This window comes from Solanum lycopersicum, chromosome 4 (genome assembly GCF_036512215.1).
Source record: "Solanum lycopersicum chromosome 4, SLM_r2.1".
Lineage (NCBI taxonomy): Eukaryota > Viridiplantae > Streptophyta > Magnoliopsida > Solanales > Solanaceae > Solanum > Solanum lycopersicum.
The window spans coordinates 62,210,502-62,228,092 of record NC_090803.1 but is presented as its reverse complement, the minus strand read 5'-3'; the positions used below and the strand labels follow the sequence as shown (position 1 = coordinate 62,228,092).

At 31.8% G+C, this 17,591-nt stretch overlaps 4 protein-coding genes across 4 annotated transcripts; 3 read left to right on the top strand and 1 right to left on the bottom strand.

The window, feature by feature from the left end:
- The first annotated feature begins 2,786 nt into the window (after positions 1-2,786).
- LOC104644303 (protein PHOSPHATE-INDUCED 1) lies at positions 2,787-4,446 on the top strand. The gene has a single exon (XM_010321881.4). It carries the CDS (start codon positions 3,371-3,373, stop codon positions 4,313-4,315), a length of 945 nt encoding a protein of 314 aa, XP_010320183.2. The 5' UTR covers positions 2,787-3,370; the 3' UTR covers positions 4,316-4,446.
- Positions 4,447-6,687: 2,241 nt separating this feature from the next.
- On the top strand, positions 6,688-7,973 carry LOC101261020 (protein PHOSPHATE-INDUCED 1-like). Its single transcript, XM_004237884.5, has one exon. It carries the CDS (start codon positions 6,911-6,913, stop codon positions 7,856-7,858), a length of 948 nt encoding a protein of 315 aa, XP_004237932.1. The 5' UTR covers positions 6,688-6,910; the 3' UTR covers positions 7,859-7,973.
- Positions 7,974-8,044: 71 nt separating this feature from the next.
- LOC101260720 (protein PHOSPHATE-INDUCED 1-like) lies at positions 8,045-10,890 on the top strand. Its single transcript, XM_069296464.1, has one exon. The coding sequence runs from the start codon at positions 9,832-9,834 to the stop codon at positions 10,765-10,767; it is 936 nt and encodes a 311-aa protein (XP_069152565.1). The 5' UTR covers positions 8,045-9,831; the 3' UTR covers positions 10,768-10,890.
- A 5,054-nt stretch (positions 10,891-15,944) lies between these two features.
- On the bottom strand, positions 15,945-17,240 carry LOC101268088 (protein PHOSPHATE-INDUCED 1). Its single transcript, XM_004253452.4, has one exon. It carries the CDS (start codon positions 17,012-17,014, stop codon positions 16,076-16,078), a length of 939 nt encoding a protein of 312 aa, XP_004253500.3. The 5' UTR covers positions 17,015-17,240; the 3' UTR covers positions 15,945-16,075.
- Between the last annotated feature and the right edge of the window lie 351 nt (positions 17,241-17,591).

The following is a 17,591-nucleotide window of genomic DNA, read 5'->3' as shown; positions in this document are numbered from 1 at the left end:
GCCTATAAATTTATATTAGTTTAATGAGGATTCACTTTCACAATTATTCTTTCTTTTTTCATCATATAAGTTTGATCTGTAACCAAAAAAAAATACATGAAGGTAAGAAATACTTCATTGAACTTTTTATTTTTTATTTCCTCTATTTTTGTCTATAAATTCGTATTTGATTTGTGAAGGAAACTAACATGTAACCAAAAAAAAAAGTACATGAATTTAATCAATATATCATTCTCAAGTCCTTATTTTTTTCATTTCCTTTATTTTGTCTACATAGATTCATATTTATTTTCATGAAGATTCACATATAAAGTTATAATTTCTCTTCTCCATAATACTTGTTTGTGAATTAGCTAACATGTAACCAAAAAAAGTATATGAAGGTAAGATATATTTCATTCTTAAGTCTTTTTTTTTTTTATGGACTTAGACATGCTTTCTTAATATATATTTTTATGTTTGTATTATAATTTATCAAGTAAGTATGATTAAAAAAATCTCTTTAATTCTTAACAATGTTTTGTCCGTATGCAATTACTTTTTTAATAGTTAGTTTTCCATATATAATACAGTTTGATTATAATATTTGTTAGATTTCAAAAAATAATTATTATTTAGTATTGTTATTACTATTGAAAAGATAATATATAAATATATTAAATATGATTTATATTTCGTTCTTTTTTTTTGACATAATTATTTTTAATTCGTATATGCTTTTTTTTATTCAGTTGGTTGCATATATGAAGAGTTTGACATATGGATCAAAACATGATGACGGATCTCTTTGCAAAGGAAGATGGTACAAGGAAAAAAAATTAAGCATAATTAGAGATTATTTTTTCACTTTAAAATTTATTAGCAACTTAATTACTTTTGCTAGAGTTTTTAAAGTTTTAATTTATGTAAATAATTTAGCTAAATGTATTATATTGTCAATACTAATCATTTGATCCTTTAGTATTCTATTTTCTCTTTGTTATGAAAAAAAATAAATATAATTATTTCATTATTTTAACAACAACAAAATTTATGATGATTAGTTTCACTTTTATTATAAATTATAAAAAGTAATTGAAAAATATATTATTATTTTCATGATGTCATTTTTTGCGTATGTAACAATCTGTCGTCGTTCTTTTTGCTTTGAAATGTATTTATAATTTTTATGTAGTCACCAATTATTATATTTTCTCTGTTCATTTTTTATATTTTCAAACCTTTTTTTTATTTTTTTATTTTACAAATAAAATCAATACATAATTAGTAATACATTTAGTGGCTAATAAAATTATACATTTGAATTATTTATAACTCATGTCTCTTCATCTTACTTATAAAGTTTAATATTAAATATGAATCATGAATAATGCTTCATTTTTTGAAAATCTTACAAGTATTTAAATAATGTTTAAAAAATTATAATGAGCAAATGTAATAATAAAATAAAATAAAATAATTTTATTTGACGAAATCAGAGTTTAGATAGAACATCACTACTCCTAGAAAAGATAGAGAAAATTAAAACATCTAAAATATTTTCAACCTAATTCCAATATATTGTTATTTCAACGTATAATCCCTTATTCCATTTACTTCACCACGGTGAATATTTTGTTCTAATATTTACATATACTAAACAAATAAATATATTTTATATGTTTTTAAAAAGTCTATAATATCACAGACGAGGAGAAATATAAATATTATCTATATATTCGATACTAACCTAAATATTATATATTTCATATTATTATCTTATAAATATTTCATATAATCGCGCGAAGCGCGAATAATTTCACTAGTTAAAAAAATATATATAAGTAATTAAATTCATTTAGTAATCTTATACTACATGTTCCGGCACGTTACTTACTTGAAGTCCTAATATTCAATTTGCTAATAAACAAATGGAATAAACTAACCACCAATTTGAAATACCTAGGGGAAACTAAAAACCGTTTCCTTCAACTGTTGAGTTCTTTGAGAAAAGAATTAAGCAAATTATGAACTTAACCAGAGATTTCAGGTTCGAGTCTTGGATACGTAGTAAATTCTGTTAAGAGTGTTGTATGCCTTGTGCAGTTCATATTTAATTGAAACTTTAATATGGACTTTGTGCACCAGGTGGAAAATAAAAAAATAAAAGATGTGCATTACATGTGAAAATATTACGATATATACAGTTAGAGAAGCCAATAATTTGTAGTGGGCTATGTTTCCAGTTTCGAGCAGGCAAAAGAACAAATACATCTCTGGCATTCTTCCAAACTTCTCTGTGAGGATCAATGTTTTAGAAATCAAGCAAGTATATGCGTCCCTTTGGCCTCTCTGGTTTTTTTGTCCAACTAAATTCTGTCATTTTCTTTTTCTTTGTAGTGCTTGGATGTCAATTGTCATGACAACTATTATTAGATTGATGGTTTTTAGATAATGCACAATTATTATGAAAAATGGGAAGGAATATTGTTGTGTTTTAATAAATGCAAATAATTGAAGAGTCATCCAATTATTTAGATAATTGTACTATACAATAATTATTTTGCCATTGGGTAAGGAAAATAGAACTTCAAATACTTACCAGTTATCATCAATAGATGTAATGTAGTGAATTAGGTTGAACTTCCCTCGAATGAAATTCTATGTGATACGAATTTAAATTAATCAAACTTTAATATAGATATCAAACGGTAATAAAAAAGAAAACTCGGTATACTTCTTTTGTCAATTTCAACAGAAATATAGTCCAAATAACTAAAGACTTTGGAGTGAAAGTCTTAGCTATTCCATAACGCGTTAAGCGTAGAATTTAAGTTTTGACTTGTAACAGTAATAACTTGACAGGGCAGGTATGAGGAGGGTACAATCTAGAACACGAAAATAGGTGTCAATTGATTATCATTATTGTTTATAGTTACAGTTTGGTGGATCCAACGTTTGCATGTTATACTTGTTAGCTCATCCCTCAACAATTACGGCGGAGCAATGGGTTCATCTAAATTTAAAATTATAAAATTCAGAAGTATTTCGTCTTTTAATTTCAATATCAAATCAAAATAAAAAAGAATATATATGGAGACTGGTACAGGTGCACTAATGTATGAAGTAAACTGTAAGTTGTAACAGTGAAGTCCATTGTGAACTGTTGAGCCGCGGAAGTAGTAACCGCTATAACTTAAATGGGAGTAAAGTTTTGTTAAGTTGTGCAGCTAGCTCCAGTTAATCAACGCGGTTTACTTTTTCTCTCTCTCAATTGCAGTACTAACTATTTAGTATATATATTCTCCCTTCTCTTCTCCTAAATTCCATCCAAACTACTCTAAACTTCAATCAAAGTTTCAACTTGGTTTTTAAGAAGAGAAAAAGAAAAATGTCTTCTTCTTCCCATTTCATTTTATCGCTTTTTGTGTTGATTTCTTTCATCAATGTGTGTTTTGCTTCAAGAAAGCTTAGTGCTTTAGTGCAAGACCCGCAAATGCAGCTCTTGGAGTACCACAAAGGTGCACTTCTATCAGGCAAAACCTCTGTTAATCTGATTTGGTATGGTAAATTCAAGCCATCTCAAAGAGCTATTGTATCTGATTTCATCACCTCTCTTTCTTCTTCAACTCCATCTAAAACCAATCCTTCTGTCGCACAATGGTGGCAAACCACTGAAAAATACTACCATCTCGCTAATTCTAAAAACACCCTTTCTCTTAATTTGGGCAAACAAGTTCTCATTGAAAATTATTCCCTAGGAAAATCACTGACCCAAAAGCAAATCGTGCAATTGGCATCAAAGGGTGAACAGAGAGACGCCATTAATGTTGTATTGACCGCCTCTGATGTTGCGGTTGATGGGTTCTGTGTCAATCGGTGTGGAACTCATGGATCTTCTAAAGGTGCTGTTATTAAGGGCAAAACTTACAAATTTGCTTATATTTGGGTGGGTAACTCAGAGACTCTGTGTCCTGGCTACTGCGCCTGGCCATTCCACCAGCCCATCTACGGACCACAAAGCCCACCATTGGTTGCACCGAACAACGATGTGGGTGTTGACGGTATGGTGATTAACTTAGCTAGCTTATTAGCTGGAACCGCAACAAACCCATTTGGAAACGGTTACTACCAGGGTGAAGCAGATGCGCCATTGGAAGCTGCATCTGCTTGCCCCGGTGTCTACGCGAAGGGCGCTTACCCAGGCTATGCTGGAGATTTATTGGTTGATAAAACAACAGGTGCAAGCTACAATGCACATGGTACAAACGGAAGGAAATACTTGGTTCCTGCTTTGTATGATCCTGCTTCATCTTCATGCTCCACTTTGGTCTAGAGAGACAAGTAATATTTACATAATAGGATACTTATAATATAGTTGAGCATAGAGTTGTAAGATACAATTTGTTGATTCATTCATTTGTTTCAGATATAATAATATACCATAAAATTATTTTGCTATGTCTATATTACCTTGTCATTTTGTTTTCCTTGCTCAATTGATTTAGGAATCCTTAGACAAAGACAGGTAATGCAACTCAACAATATTTTCGGAATTCAGCTTAATTAATTAGTGATGTTCAATAAGGCCAAGGCTTATTAGTTGCGCACCTGAGAAAATTATTAGCTTTACATTTTATACACTGTATAGGACTTGGAAGAATGTCCATGATTTAGTAGGCAGATGAAGAAGTATATACATTGCGAGGTGACAACCATTACAGGGACATGAAAATTTATTAGATAAAAATGCACATGAAAATATAGAGCGAAATGTGCATTTCTTATTTTTCCTCACAATTTTAAAACTTGTTCACTTCGCACATATTTTAAGAAACTATAAATATAAAAAATAATTTCAGTGTATTACTTTTTGAATATATTTAGTTCGTCCAACAATACTTGTCTACTTTACGAAATTCATAATTAATTTTTTACTTAGTTTCTAATTTACTCTTATCATTAATTATAATAATTTTCATATTACATTTTGAAGATGTTGTATTTATTATATTCAAAAGGTGATATAGTTAAAATTACCCTTATATTTATAGTTTCTTAAGGGGTGTGTCAAGTTAATAGTGGACGACTGTTATGGGACGGAAGAAGTAATAAATATAACGTCTTGAAAAATGTTATAGAAAAATGAGTATAATAAATTATAAGGATAAATTAGAAACTAAGTAAAATTATTCATTAATTTCATAAAGTGAATAAGTATTGTAGGACATACTAAAAAAAATATAGTGAACAACTATTGTTGGACAAATGGAGTTTTTTTCCCACATCAACTGAAATATCGTCCAAATGCCTCAAGACTTGGAGGGAATCTATGTAAACAAAGTTATCACTTAATTAATTATCCTCCGATAACTTAACCGAGTTTGTATTTGAAATAACTAATTCACCACTATAATATAAATTGTGAGATAAACTATTCCAAATTTCAAACTTGACAACCAAACAAGACGTCAACTTGTTATTTAGAACTATTTATCTTTATCCCTCACGCGTAGGGTCCCCGCGTTAGTAACTATAATGGAAACGACGCTTTGAGTAGAGGTGCATAATTTAAGTGGTGAGGGCCTGAATCTTTAATATAATGGTGACTTTAGTACGTACCTAGTATTTATTAATTACTTCACTCACAAGGCAGGTATGAGGATTGAGGAGTATTAACTAGACAGGGCAGGTATTAGAAAGTCATAATCTACATGTATGTAACATCGAATTCACCACCATTTGACAAATTATGTAGGGTTGGATACATATTACTAATTGAATCTAAATTTTTGGCAATTCGATATTTAGTATGGTATTCGAGAGTAAAATTTTAAAATTATATTATTTAGGTTTGAATTGGGTATGAGATATTAGAATTATTTGGTATTAGGTATCTCCACGAAAATCAAATTAGTTACTCAATGAAGGGCATATATAAACTAGTTCATAACTCATTGGTGCAAATTTTAAGAGAAAGCTAAATACTAAACATAAATGACCCAAATACATATGTTTTTATAGTTGAGTTAATTTACTTTTTTATTTATGTCTTTTTACTTGTTGATGTTTTATTATACTGTGTCTCCACGTAGAAAAATATAAATGCAATAACATGACTTAGCGACATAATCGACTACAAGTTCAATACAGTATTACCAACTAACATAGTGAATAGTTCGATTTATCGATTTTACCTAATCAAAATTTAAATTTTAATATTTTATAACTACTCTTAACTATCTGTAACAATGAAAAAAATGTATTACCTAAAATAGGTGATGGATAAAGTAGTTGGTAATAGGTTATGTTGTGGATGTGGGTTAGTATATTTACATTGCTCTGTTTTGCACATTTCTTCCTAATAAAAATATTTCGACTTTCAAAAGCAACAGTAATGAAGTCAATAATACGTTGTGGCCATTGTACCAAATGTAACATCTTGAGATGTGTTTATCATGTCCATTTGAACGAGCACTATTTTAGCACTCTCTGTATTTTGTTCTTATCTTGCATGTTATTATTGGAGATCCATGGTTACATAGTTGGAAGTCGACGGAGCCAGTCTTATCAAAGGAAAAAAATGCAAAAAAAAAATTAAGGTTTGTTGGTGCTTTAAGCACAAATTAGGTGTGGACCTTGAAGAAAGACGTGAAAGGAAAAAAATTACAAATATTTATGCTCATAGAAACCGCATTTAGTTGGCACTAAAGTTATTGATCTTCCTTCCTTATGTTCCACAGTTATTACAAGTTAATGCCAAACGCGTTTTATTTTAAAGTCAACTTTTCTCCCTTCTTCGTAACAAGCAAAACGCACTCATTCCATTGCGCTATATATAATCTGCCTCTCTTCTCCAACACCCAAACTACTTGCACACTCAAATTTCCATTAATTACTTAGAGCTTCTCTTTACAAATAAATATAAAATATGTCTTCCAATTTGACCCATTTCATTTTGAAACTTTTTCTTGTTATTTCCTTCTTTAATGTGTGCTTTGCTTCCAGAAAGCTCACTGCTTTAGTACAAGACTCACAAATGCAGCTTTTGAAGTACCACAAGGGTGCACTTCTTTCTGGAAAAGTCTCTGTTAATCTGATTTGGTATGGTAAATTCAAGCCATCCCAAAGAGCTATTGTATCCGATTTCATCAACTCCCTTTCTTCTTCAAATCCATCTAAAACCAATCCATCAGTAGCACAATGGTGGAAAACCACCGAAAAATACTACCATCTCGCTAATTCTAACAACACCCTTTCCCTTAATTTGGGCAAACAGGTTCTCATCGAAAATTATTCTCTAGGAAAAGCACTAACCCAGAAGCAAATCGTGCAATTGGCATCAAAGGGTGAACAGAGAGACGCCATTAATGTTGTATTGACCGCCTCAGATGTCGCCGTTGATGGGTTCTGTGTCAATCGGTGTGGAACTCATGGAGCTTCTAAGGGTGCTATTATTGAAGGCAAAACTCACAAATTTACTTATATTTGGGTGGGTAACTCAGAAACTCTGTGCCCTGGATACTGTGCTTGGCCATTCCACCAGCCCATCTATGGACCACAGACCCCACCATTGGGTGCACCAAACAACGATGTGGGTGTTGACGGTATGGTGATTAACCTAGCTAGCTTATTAGCTGGAACTGCCACAAACCCATTTGGAAATGGATACTACCAGGGTGAAGCAGATGCGCCATTGGAAGCTGCATCTGCTTGCCCTGGTGTGTACGCTAAGGGCGCATACCCAGGCTATCCCGGAGATTTATTGGTGGACAAAACAACAGGGGCAAGCTACAATGCACATGGTACAAACGGAAGGAAATACTTGGTTCCTGCTCTATATGATCCTGCTACATCTTCATGTTCAACTCTAGTCTAGAGAGTAGCAGTATTTACAAAATAGGATATACTATAATCGAACATAGCTTTGTAATATATGATTTATTGATTCGTTCATTCGATAATATATGAGAAACTTACTTTTCTTTTATCAACTTTGCTAATCGCGTATGCATTTTAACTTGCTCACAGAATATATCAAGATATGCATTCTCTAAAGTCGTGATAATATGTTTTTCTACAATTTGAACAAAATACAAAGGCAAACAAGGAGAGTAACTCTTTACTATCATCAATAATCTTCAGACCTCTCCTAAGGCCTTAGCTTTATAACCATAATGAATAGTTTATTCTTAAATCGGAATGAAAGATGATAGTAAAAAATTTTATTAACACCTAATACAAGTTAACTTTATAATAAGCATTATATCTCCCATATGTTAGCCTCCGTTTGATGAGTATAACTTGTGCTTCTGCCGTTCATACATTTGTAAGTCATGCTTGGCTAAGGCCTATTTTCATCGAACAATATCTTATTTCACGTGGTGTTGGACGAGACATGAATAACAATTCTTACTTTGCATCATCTGTCATTTCAATATTGTTCTCACTTACGTTCCGTGTATAGGCCTTGTTCCATAATCCATCATTGTGCAAATTTTGCCTCTACAGTTTGACGACTATCGTGGGAATTCAGATCAATTAGGGAAGGGTTAGTTGAGGCTAAGCAAATTGTTAGCTCACCAATTATATGTTAGACTAATTGAGAAGCCAATAATTTAGTGGCTCTTTTTCCTGTTTCGACTAGGCAGAAGAACAAAATAGATAGCTGGCATGTCTCCAACTTTTATTTAATAAATGGATCAACACAAATTGCATAAGACAAGAGGGTTGATATAACTAGAAATCAGGCATATCTAACTTGTTTTGTTTTGTTCTTTGGTAGGGCTTGGATGTCATGACCAGTTGACAACCATTATGAATATCAATAATGCTCAATGATAAACAAGCTGGGAGGAATGTTGTGTTGTATTTAAATACTAATAATAATTCTTTTACTATTCAGCATAATAATAATAATAAAAAAAGAACCCCTTACACTGAATTAACCTGGTGCTGATAGGATGTAATTTACTTTTAGAAATTACATGTGTAGTTTGTATACAAAAAGAACCAAGAGTTACGGATTTAGAATTTCACTAAAGCTCTGTGATTCTAATGGAGAAGTGGCGTGTCCTGACAATATGAAGAAGAAAAAAAAATACTGAAATGAACTTCAAAATAAATAAAGCTCTTTGTCCCAATTTAGAAGTATCTAACGTTCAAATTTTGAAAGTAAAATGAAACATTCTTTGACCATGTTTTAAAAATATTTTTGAAGTGCTAATTATTGTGACTTGAGATACTTTTTCGATAAATTTCAAATTTTACTCAAATCTTATAAAGATCTCATGTATGTCCAATGTCAAGGTCGAAATTAGAAAGTCTAGAAAATTGTCGCACAAATAGAGATAGAGGGAATAGTAAGGAGCAATATTTCATGTACTCCCCAAATTATTTAACACTCGAACATGTCTTTTTTTGCAATTGTAGTTCATCAAATACTGCTGTTTTTTTCCATTTACAACAGAAATTTTGATGAATTTGGAGTGGATCTGTATAAAGTGGCAGCTATGTACTCCATTATGCATTAATAGATATGGATATGACGCTCTGAGTAAAGAGGCGTAAACCAATACTAACTTGACAGAGCATGTATGAGGAGGCAAAAATTAGGTTGCAATCCTGTAATAGGTTTAGATATAGCTTTTGTTTTTAGAAAAAACAAGTTGGTATATGTACATTGCTCTGTTTTGCCCAATTATAACAATTAAAATGCCAACGCGTTTTTAGTTGAACTTATTATCAATTTCTTTTCTAAGCACCTTCCCAATAGTAACACCTTTTCTCTCTTATATATTCGGCTTCTCTTTTCCTACATTCTATCCAAATTAAATCCCAAAACAGGCTAAAATGTCTTCTTCAGGTGTAATTTTATCACTTTTTGTATTGATTTCCTTCTTCAATGTGTGTTTTGCTTCAAGAAAGCTAACTGCATTAGTAGAACAAACTCAGCTCTTGCACTACCACAAGGGTGCACTTCTTTCTGGTAAAATATCTGTCAATTTGATATGGTATGGCAAATTCAAGCCATCCCAAAGAGCTATTCTATCTGACTTCATCAACTCCCTTTCTTCTTCAAATCCATCTAAAACCAATCCATCCGTAGCACAATGGTGGAAAACCACTGAAAAATACTACCATCTCGCTAATTCTAACAACACCCTTTCGCTCAATTTGGGCAAACAGGTTCTCGTCGAAAATTATTCTCTAGGAAAATCACTAACCCAGAAGCAAATCGTGCAATTGGCATCAAAGGGTGAACAGAAAGACGCCATTAATGTTGTATTGACCGCCTCTGATGTTGCGGTTGATGGGTTCTGTGTCAATCGGTGTGGAACTCATGGGGCTTCTAAGGGTGCTGTGATTAAGGGAAAAACTTATAGATTTGCTTATATTTGGGTGGGTAACTCAGAGACTCTGTGTCCTGGCTACTGCGCCTGGCCATTCCACCAGCCCATCTACGGACCACAGACCCCACCATTGGGTGCACCAAACAACGATGTGGGTGTTGACGGTATGGTGATCAACTTAGCTAGCTTATTAGCTGGAACCGCAACAAACCCATTTGGGAACGGTTACTACCAGGGCGAAGCAGATGCGCCATTAGAAGCTGCATCTGCTTGCCCTGGTGTCTACGCGAAGGGCGCTTACCCAGGCTATCCTGGAGATTTATTAGTGGATAAAACAACAGGGGCAAGCTACAATGCACATGGTACAAACGGAAGGAAATACTTGGTTCCTGCTTTGTATGATCCTGCTACATTTACATGCTCCACTTTGATTTAAGCCTTAGAAAAAAATTATGTATAATGGAGTATAGAAACATGTTTTAGTGTTGTATGATTTGTTGATTCATTTATTTGTTTGAGATATGGTAATATATACTATTAAATTATTTTGCTAGTTCTATATTCATGTTAATCTTCTTGGTTTCCTCCCCAATTGATTTAACAGTTCTTATTTTTGTACCAAAAAAGTAATGCAACTAAACATTATATAATGGTAAAAATTAAGAGACATTTTCTAAAAAATAATAATAAAAAGGGAATGAATAAAAGACATGATTTTGCCTAAAATCAAAATAAAGCTATTTGACTTTCGAGACCTACTTTTGGTTTGGAAAATCAGCCGAAACGAAGGGTGTATTTGGTAGAATATTCTTCATAAAAAATAAATATATTTTTTGTGTGTATTTTGATAAAAAAGAAAAATAATAATTTAAAAAATATTTATATGTAAGCACAGAAAGGTGATAGGTGTGAAATTCTCTAAGGGATAAGTTTGAAGGGCCTTGGATGGATGGGAAAAAATATAAATTTGTAACTATGTGTTTTAGAGCGGATATAACTTTATTTAAAAAATAATTTGTACGTCTCATAATCATCTAACAAATATTGCATACATACACTATTTTGAGAAACAATCGTAACATTTTTTAAAAAAATCTTAATTTTGATTTTTTTTTTAATTCAAAAATATATTTGTGGCTTTAAATAGTTTCGTCATCAATTTTTTAAATGACTTTAAACTGACCCAATTGAAAAAATTTCAATCCCTCTTTTGTTCAATAATAAAATGGATTCGCGTCGGATCTGCGCCAGGTCTGGAAGGATCTTTAACAATTCTCAATCGGTTACAGTTGACTTTTAGCATTCGTTTTGTGTGATTAGTAACACCAAATAATTTTGAGATTAAATTTCAGTATCAATTAATTTATTGCTAGATTAGCACGTTCAAGATAGCTTATTTCGAGATTAATAATTAACATCAAAATAAGTTACCCCACCCCTAAAGAGTAAGCAAAAAAAAATGTGAGCGCTCCTTCACTGTACAGTTTATACAGTTGACTTTTTGGCTGCAGGGTTACTGTGTTGGGGTGCTTGAGGCAGATTTTTAAAAAAAAGTGGTTTATTACTCTGATTGATTCTTGACTTTAAGCAAGTCGCAACTCTCCAAAGGACAAGTGAGTTTGGTTTGAGGGTTCATTAATAGGGTGTATCTATATGTATCGGATGGTGAGACGAGGTGTGGCACAGTCTGAGCAGCAAAAATTACAAAATCCATAATTGACTTGCATTAAAATTAATGCAATGCATATAAAAAAAAACTCAATAAAAAATAATCTAATTACATTTTCCCTCGTCATAACTTACATACTAACCAAACGATTCCTTACCATTTGTTAGATCCGATATCTATTTCTTATCATATAAGTACTATAATTGTTTTTGCTGTTCACGAGCCTGTTTATGTTGTACATGGGATAGTATTGGTTTGTGCCAAAAAGAAAAGGACAAAGTAAAGGTGGTGTTACATTAATTGATGAAATGTAGTATTTTTTTTGTGGGGACTATTGAAACAAGTATGGCAGACAAAACTATGGTAGAAAACCTTTCGGCGGCACATAAAACCAATGCGCGTCTTAAACTTTACTTTATCAACAAGTTTTATTTAATTCTATCCAAACCTAATTAGAATTTAGACCCACAACCTTATACGTGTGCCACATACTTTGTATGTTTGTAGATTTTTTGCCCCTTTCCTCATAAATACATGAACTACTCACAAGTTAATGGTACTTGATACTAAAGTCACCATTACACCAGCCAGTTCAACTTGTTGCTACTCACCACAATGTACTGTTTTCATTATATTAACGCCTAGTGGAGCAGGTAGCTCCCACTTTAAACCTTCACCTGCTCCTGCCTTCCACTTTTTTTTGTGTTTTGCTTCTCCATATTATTTTCCCCGTTTAAAAAAGATTGACCTAGTTTAATTTGGAATGGAGTTAAAGAAAAGAAGATTTTTTTATCTTGTGGTTCTAATTTAAATTTATGTCAAATGTACCAAAATACTCAATCTTGTGATCTTAAATTTAAGCATACCACGTGAAAAGTTAAAATTAAAGTGTTATAAAAATAAAAAAGAATCATTCTTTTTTAAACAAACTAAAAAAGAAATAGAAATATCTTTTTTTTAAATAGAGGGAGTACTAAAATACTAAAGAGTTATTTTTGTCAATGCATAACCAAGATTCAATTGAACCATCTTAACCTAATCTAGCTCAGCCCTAAGTATTTAGTGTGTGTATATATATATATATATATGGAGACAAATGAGGCATGTGCACGCGACAAATCATAAGTACTAGGATGGATAGGAGAAATAGTCAGTAACTTTGATTCAAATTTTATGTAAAATAAGTTTCAAATCTCATAAATTTTAAATACTACACACCAATGGTAAAGAATCCCCCAAATTTTTATCTTTGTTTCTTTACTTATCTATTATATAAAAAATAAATTGTCTAATATAAAAAAAAAATCCTTTATAATATTCAAAGAGTGATAATATAATAATATTAATTATTTTGAGATGTGTAGCAAGTTAATATCGAAGAGGAGAAGAATAATTAACTCTTATGAATACCAACGAACAGGCAAATAACTTAATTACATGTTGAAAATCTAAATGGGATGAGTAGGGTGTGAATTAATATTAGCATTGATTGCAATAGCGACAATCCCCCGTCTCTCATCATTGTGCGCTACCTAATAGTTGGGATGAAAGGGACATATGCCAGATTTCTAGTTACTACCTCGTCCATCTCTTATGCAAGATTGCTAGTAGCACGCATTTTTTTCATCGTCCACTTTTACTTGATCACTATAGCATATTAAAAGAATTTATTCTGAATCACATTTTTAAGTCAAAAAAAAGACACCAATTATAATGAGTAATACAATAAAATACTCACTTTATATATGCAAAATCTAATATGGACAAATAAAAATGAATGAAAAAAAAGAAGAATTATTTAAGTTTTTCAATTTTAGAGTAATTGGAACAGGGTACATGTCTATAATAATATTCTTTTGCGACTTGTCGATAGAGCCCACTAAATCATTGGCTTCTCGATGGCTCAAAATTGATCAGTATAAAATCATGTGATATGTCATCGTTTACGTAGTCCATTGACACTAGCTTAACGTCTTGTCTACTCGTCTTTAACTTGCTTATCGTCACTGGGCAGCTAAAAGCTGACCGATACAATCCGTGTGCTTGCCTATTCGTCTTTTACCGGCCTATTTATACCCAACTATATGGCTTATTGCCAAAACGTTTCTAAATTTTACATATACAATATCCTTATAAGTTGCTTGGATTTTTTTCTTTTATGTATTTTTTAAAAAAAAGGTCAGGGATACCGAGATTAGGAAAGGAAACTAACTAATTAAGATAAATATTTTAAGAGTTTAACTACTATCCATCGACGGTGGACAAAAAATTACACGGGCATATTATTTTTGGAAATATTTAATTTTTTTAATTAATATATTTTAATATTATTAATATTAAAATAAAAATAATAACAGAGTGTTATATGGTAACTTGAATTATAAATTAATTGTACAAATTTAATTAGGATTCTTATTTGTCTTACCAAAAATAAAAAATACATAATTTCTTGTGTTTTCTTATTGGAAAGCACTTCAATCCTTCAAAGAAAATCATTGCCAACATATTTTTTTTTTTATAAGAACCGGTACTTGTTGCCATTGAAGCAATGCTAGCAAAATATTAATATGAAACTATTCCAGAAACATAAAGTGCAACAAAATCAACATATTCAAACTTATAAGAGTAAGCAAACAAAATCAAACACTATTAAATACGGCCCATGATTTAATCACATTTGCATGCTTGGTTACATTTTTTTAAACGAAATCCTTCTTTTGAACAAACAAACTCTTGACCAATAATAGATTTATCTTTTCTTGATCTACTAATTCGATTTTTGCGCACACTAAAACCATTACGATGAGCATAATCAAGATAAAATTTAAATCCAGTATCAAGTGATTAAAATTCCATACCGATGTAAGACTCTCTTAATTCTTGCTCACCTAGTTGAGGAACAAAAGATACAACTGCATTTATGTTTCTTTCTATATCCTCCAAGGAATCTTCAATTCCTTCTGCATTTTGCTCTTCTAAATTAGAGATTTCAAAAGTTTCCTGCAATACACAATTATTAGATATTAGACTGATAGGGTAAGTTAGCTTTAAAATTTTAAATATTTTTCATGGCTAATGTATTGAACTTCTTCAATTTGCTAAAAAGTTCTTAAACGTATTCTTTAAATATCTTCATCAATACAAAACATAAATTTCTTCATACATTAAAACAAGAATATTTCTTTGAAACGTTTATTCATGTTGCGAAAAAGACTTAATAAGTTATGTAAAAAAAGATATACGAGGAAAATGCTACCATGATAATTGTTTCAAATTGCTTCAATGGTGGATAGTTGGTTGCTTCAATGGTTTATGTAGAAAAAGAAGAACGTTAATCCAACTAAGAAAACACAAAGAAATTATGTATTTTTTATTTTTGGTAAGACAAATAAGAATCCTAATTAAATTTGTACAATTAATTTATAATTCAAGTTACCATATAACACTATGTTATTATTTTTATTTTAATAGTAATAATATTAAAATATATTAATTAAAAAAATTAAATATTTCCAAAAATAAAATATCCGTGTAATTTTTTTGTCCACCATCAGTGGATAGCAGTTAAACTCATATTTTAATAGCCAACCACCGGAGCTAATATGTTTCCTCTATAATTTTCTTAGGCGCACCTAATTCGTTAGGGACTTTACTAGTCGGCCTTAACTCCCTAAATAATGTAAAGCATTTAACTAGGAGCTGAATTTCGGCGAATTTGTTTATACATCTACCAGAGTACTTCTTTTGTAATTATTATCCTATTTATCATCACATTGATTGCTATCACTTTACAGTACAAAAAATAATAGTGTTCATCTGTTTTAGAAAAAAATTACGACTTCTAAAGTATGGCATTCAATCTGATGTATCATAACAAATAGTTTGAATGTTTATTTGTTTCTTCCCATGTTTGTACGTGAAGTAAAAAATAAAAAACAGTAAAATTTATGTTATAATTTGGGATTGGATATTGATTAATATAGTATTATACTCTTGTGATTGTAAATATTCGGATATTGCATAACAGAACAATGAATGAATGAATCAATAGTTACAAAATTAGTGCACTAATTTTCTAGACCAAAGTGGTGCATGTAAATGTAACAGGATCATACAAAGCAGGAACCAAGTATTTCCTTCCATTTGTACCATGCGCATTGTAGCTTGCTCCTGTAGTTTTGTCCACCAATAAATCTCCGGGATAGCCTGGGTATGCGCCCTTAGCGTACACACCAGGGCATGCAGATGCAGCTTCCAATGGCGCATCTGCTTCGCCCTGGTAGTAACCGTTTCCAAATGGGTTTGTAGCGGTTCCAGCTAATAAGCTAGCTAAGTTGATCACCATACCGTCAACACCCACATCGTTGTTTGGTGCACCCAATGGTGGGGTCTGTGGTCCGTAGATGGGCTGGTGGAATGGCCAGGCGCAGTAGCCAGGACACAGAGTCTCTGAGTTACCCACCCAAATATAAGCAAATTTATAAGTTTTCCCCTTAATCACAGCACCCTTAGAAGCCCCGTGAGTTCCACACCGATTAACACAGAACCCATCAACCGCAACATCAGAGGCGGTCAATACAACGTTAATGGCGTCTTTCTGCTCACCCTTTGATGCCAATTGCACGATTTGCTTCTGGGTTAGTGATTTTCCTAGAGAATAATTTTCGACGAGAACCTGTTTGCCCAAATTGAGCGAAAGGGTGTTGTTAGAATTAGCGAGATGGTAGTATTTTTCAGTGGTTTTCCACCATTGTGCTACGGATGGATTGGTTTTAGATGGATTTGAAGAAGAAAGGGAGTTGATGAAGTCAGATAGAATAGCTCTTTGGGATGGCTTGAATTTGCCATACCATATCAAATTGACAGATATTTTACCAGAAAGAAGTGCACCCTTGTGGTAGTGCAAGAGCTGAGTTTGTTCTACTAATGCAGTTAGCTTTCTTGAAGCAAAACACACATTGATGAAAGAAATCAATACAAAAAGTGATAAAATGAAATGGAAAGAAGTAGACATTTTCTTTATCTCTTTAGTATTACTCTAGAAAAACAGTATTGAAAATCTAAATTGAAAAATTGTGGTTTGGATGAACACCAAGGGAACAGAGGAGGGTTATTTATACAGAGGGAGGCGTTTTATGTATGTAATGAAGGTGCTGAGAAAGCAGTTAAGGTAGAAAAGTGTAATTAAACAAAAGCGCGTTTTCATTTTCATTAACTGGAGCTACTGCTAGCTGCTACGCAATACAAGAAAGATGCAATCTTTTACTCTTGACTTATGGATTCCGGGTCGCTGCTCATTATTGACTTACCATTAATTCGTGTTATTTTGTAATCAGTTATTTTATTAGGTATAAAACTAAATTTATTTAAGATTTATGAATAAATTGTGTTATAAATTATTTTAGAATTATGTAATTCCTTTCATTAAATATATGATAAAATAATTTTATATTTTTTTAAAAAATTATTATACTTTATATTTCACGTTAAACAAACGGCTCATTATTCCGTTGTGATACTCAACAACTTTCTCAACAGAAAATAAGAGAAACACAAACCAATGTAGATATGGTAGTAGCTTGTTTCAAAAG

What these genes read in the sequence shown, in the direction of transcription:
- LOC104644303 (XM_010321881.4), top strand. Translation starts at nt 3,371, where the DNA reads ATGTCTTCTTCTTCCCATTTCATTTTATCGCTTTTTGTGTTGATTTCT.
- LOC101261020 (XM_004237884.5), top strand. Translation starts at nt 6,911, where the DNA reads ATGTCTTCCAATTTGACCCATTTCATTTTGAAACTTTTTCTTGTTATT.
- LOC101260720 (XM_069296464.1), top strand. Translation starts at nt 9,832, where the DNA reads ATGTCTTCTTCAGGTGTAATTTTATCACTTTTTGTATTGATTTCCTTC.
- LOC101268088 (XM_004253452.4), bottom strand. Translation starts at nt 17,014, where the DNA reads ATGTCTACTTCTTTCCATTTCATTTTATCACTTTTTGTATTGATTTCT.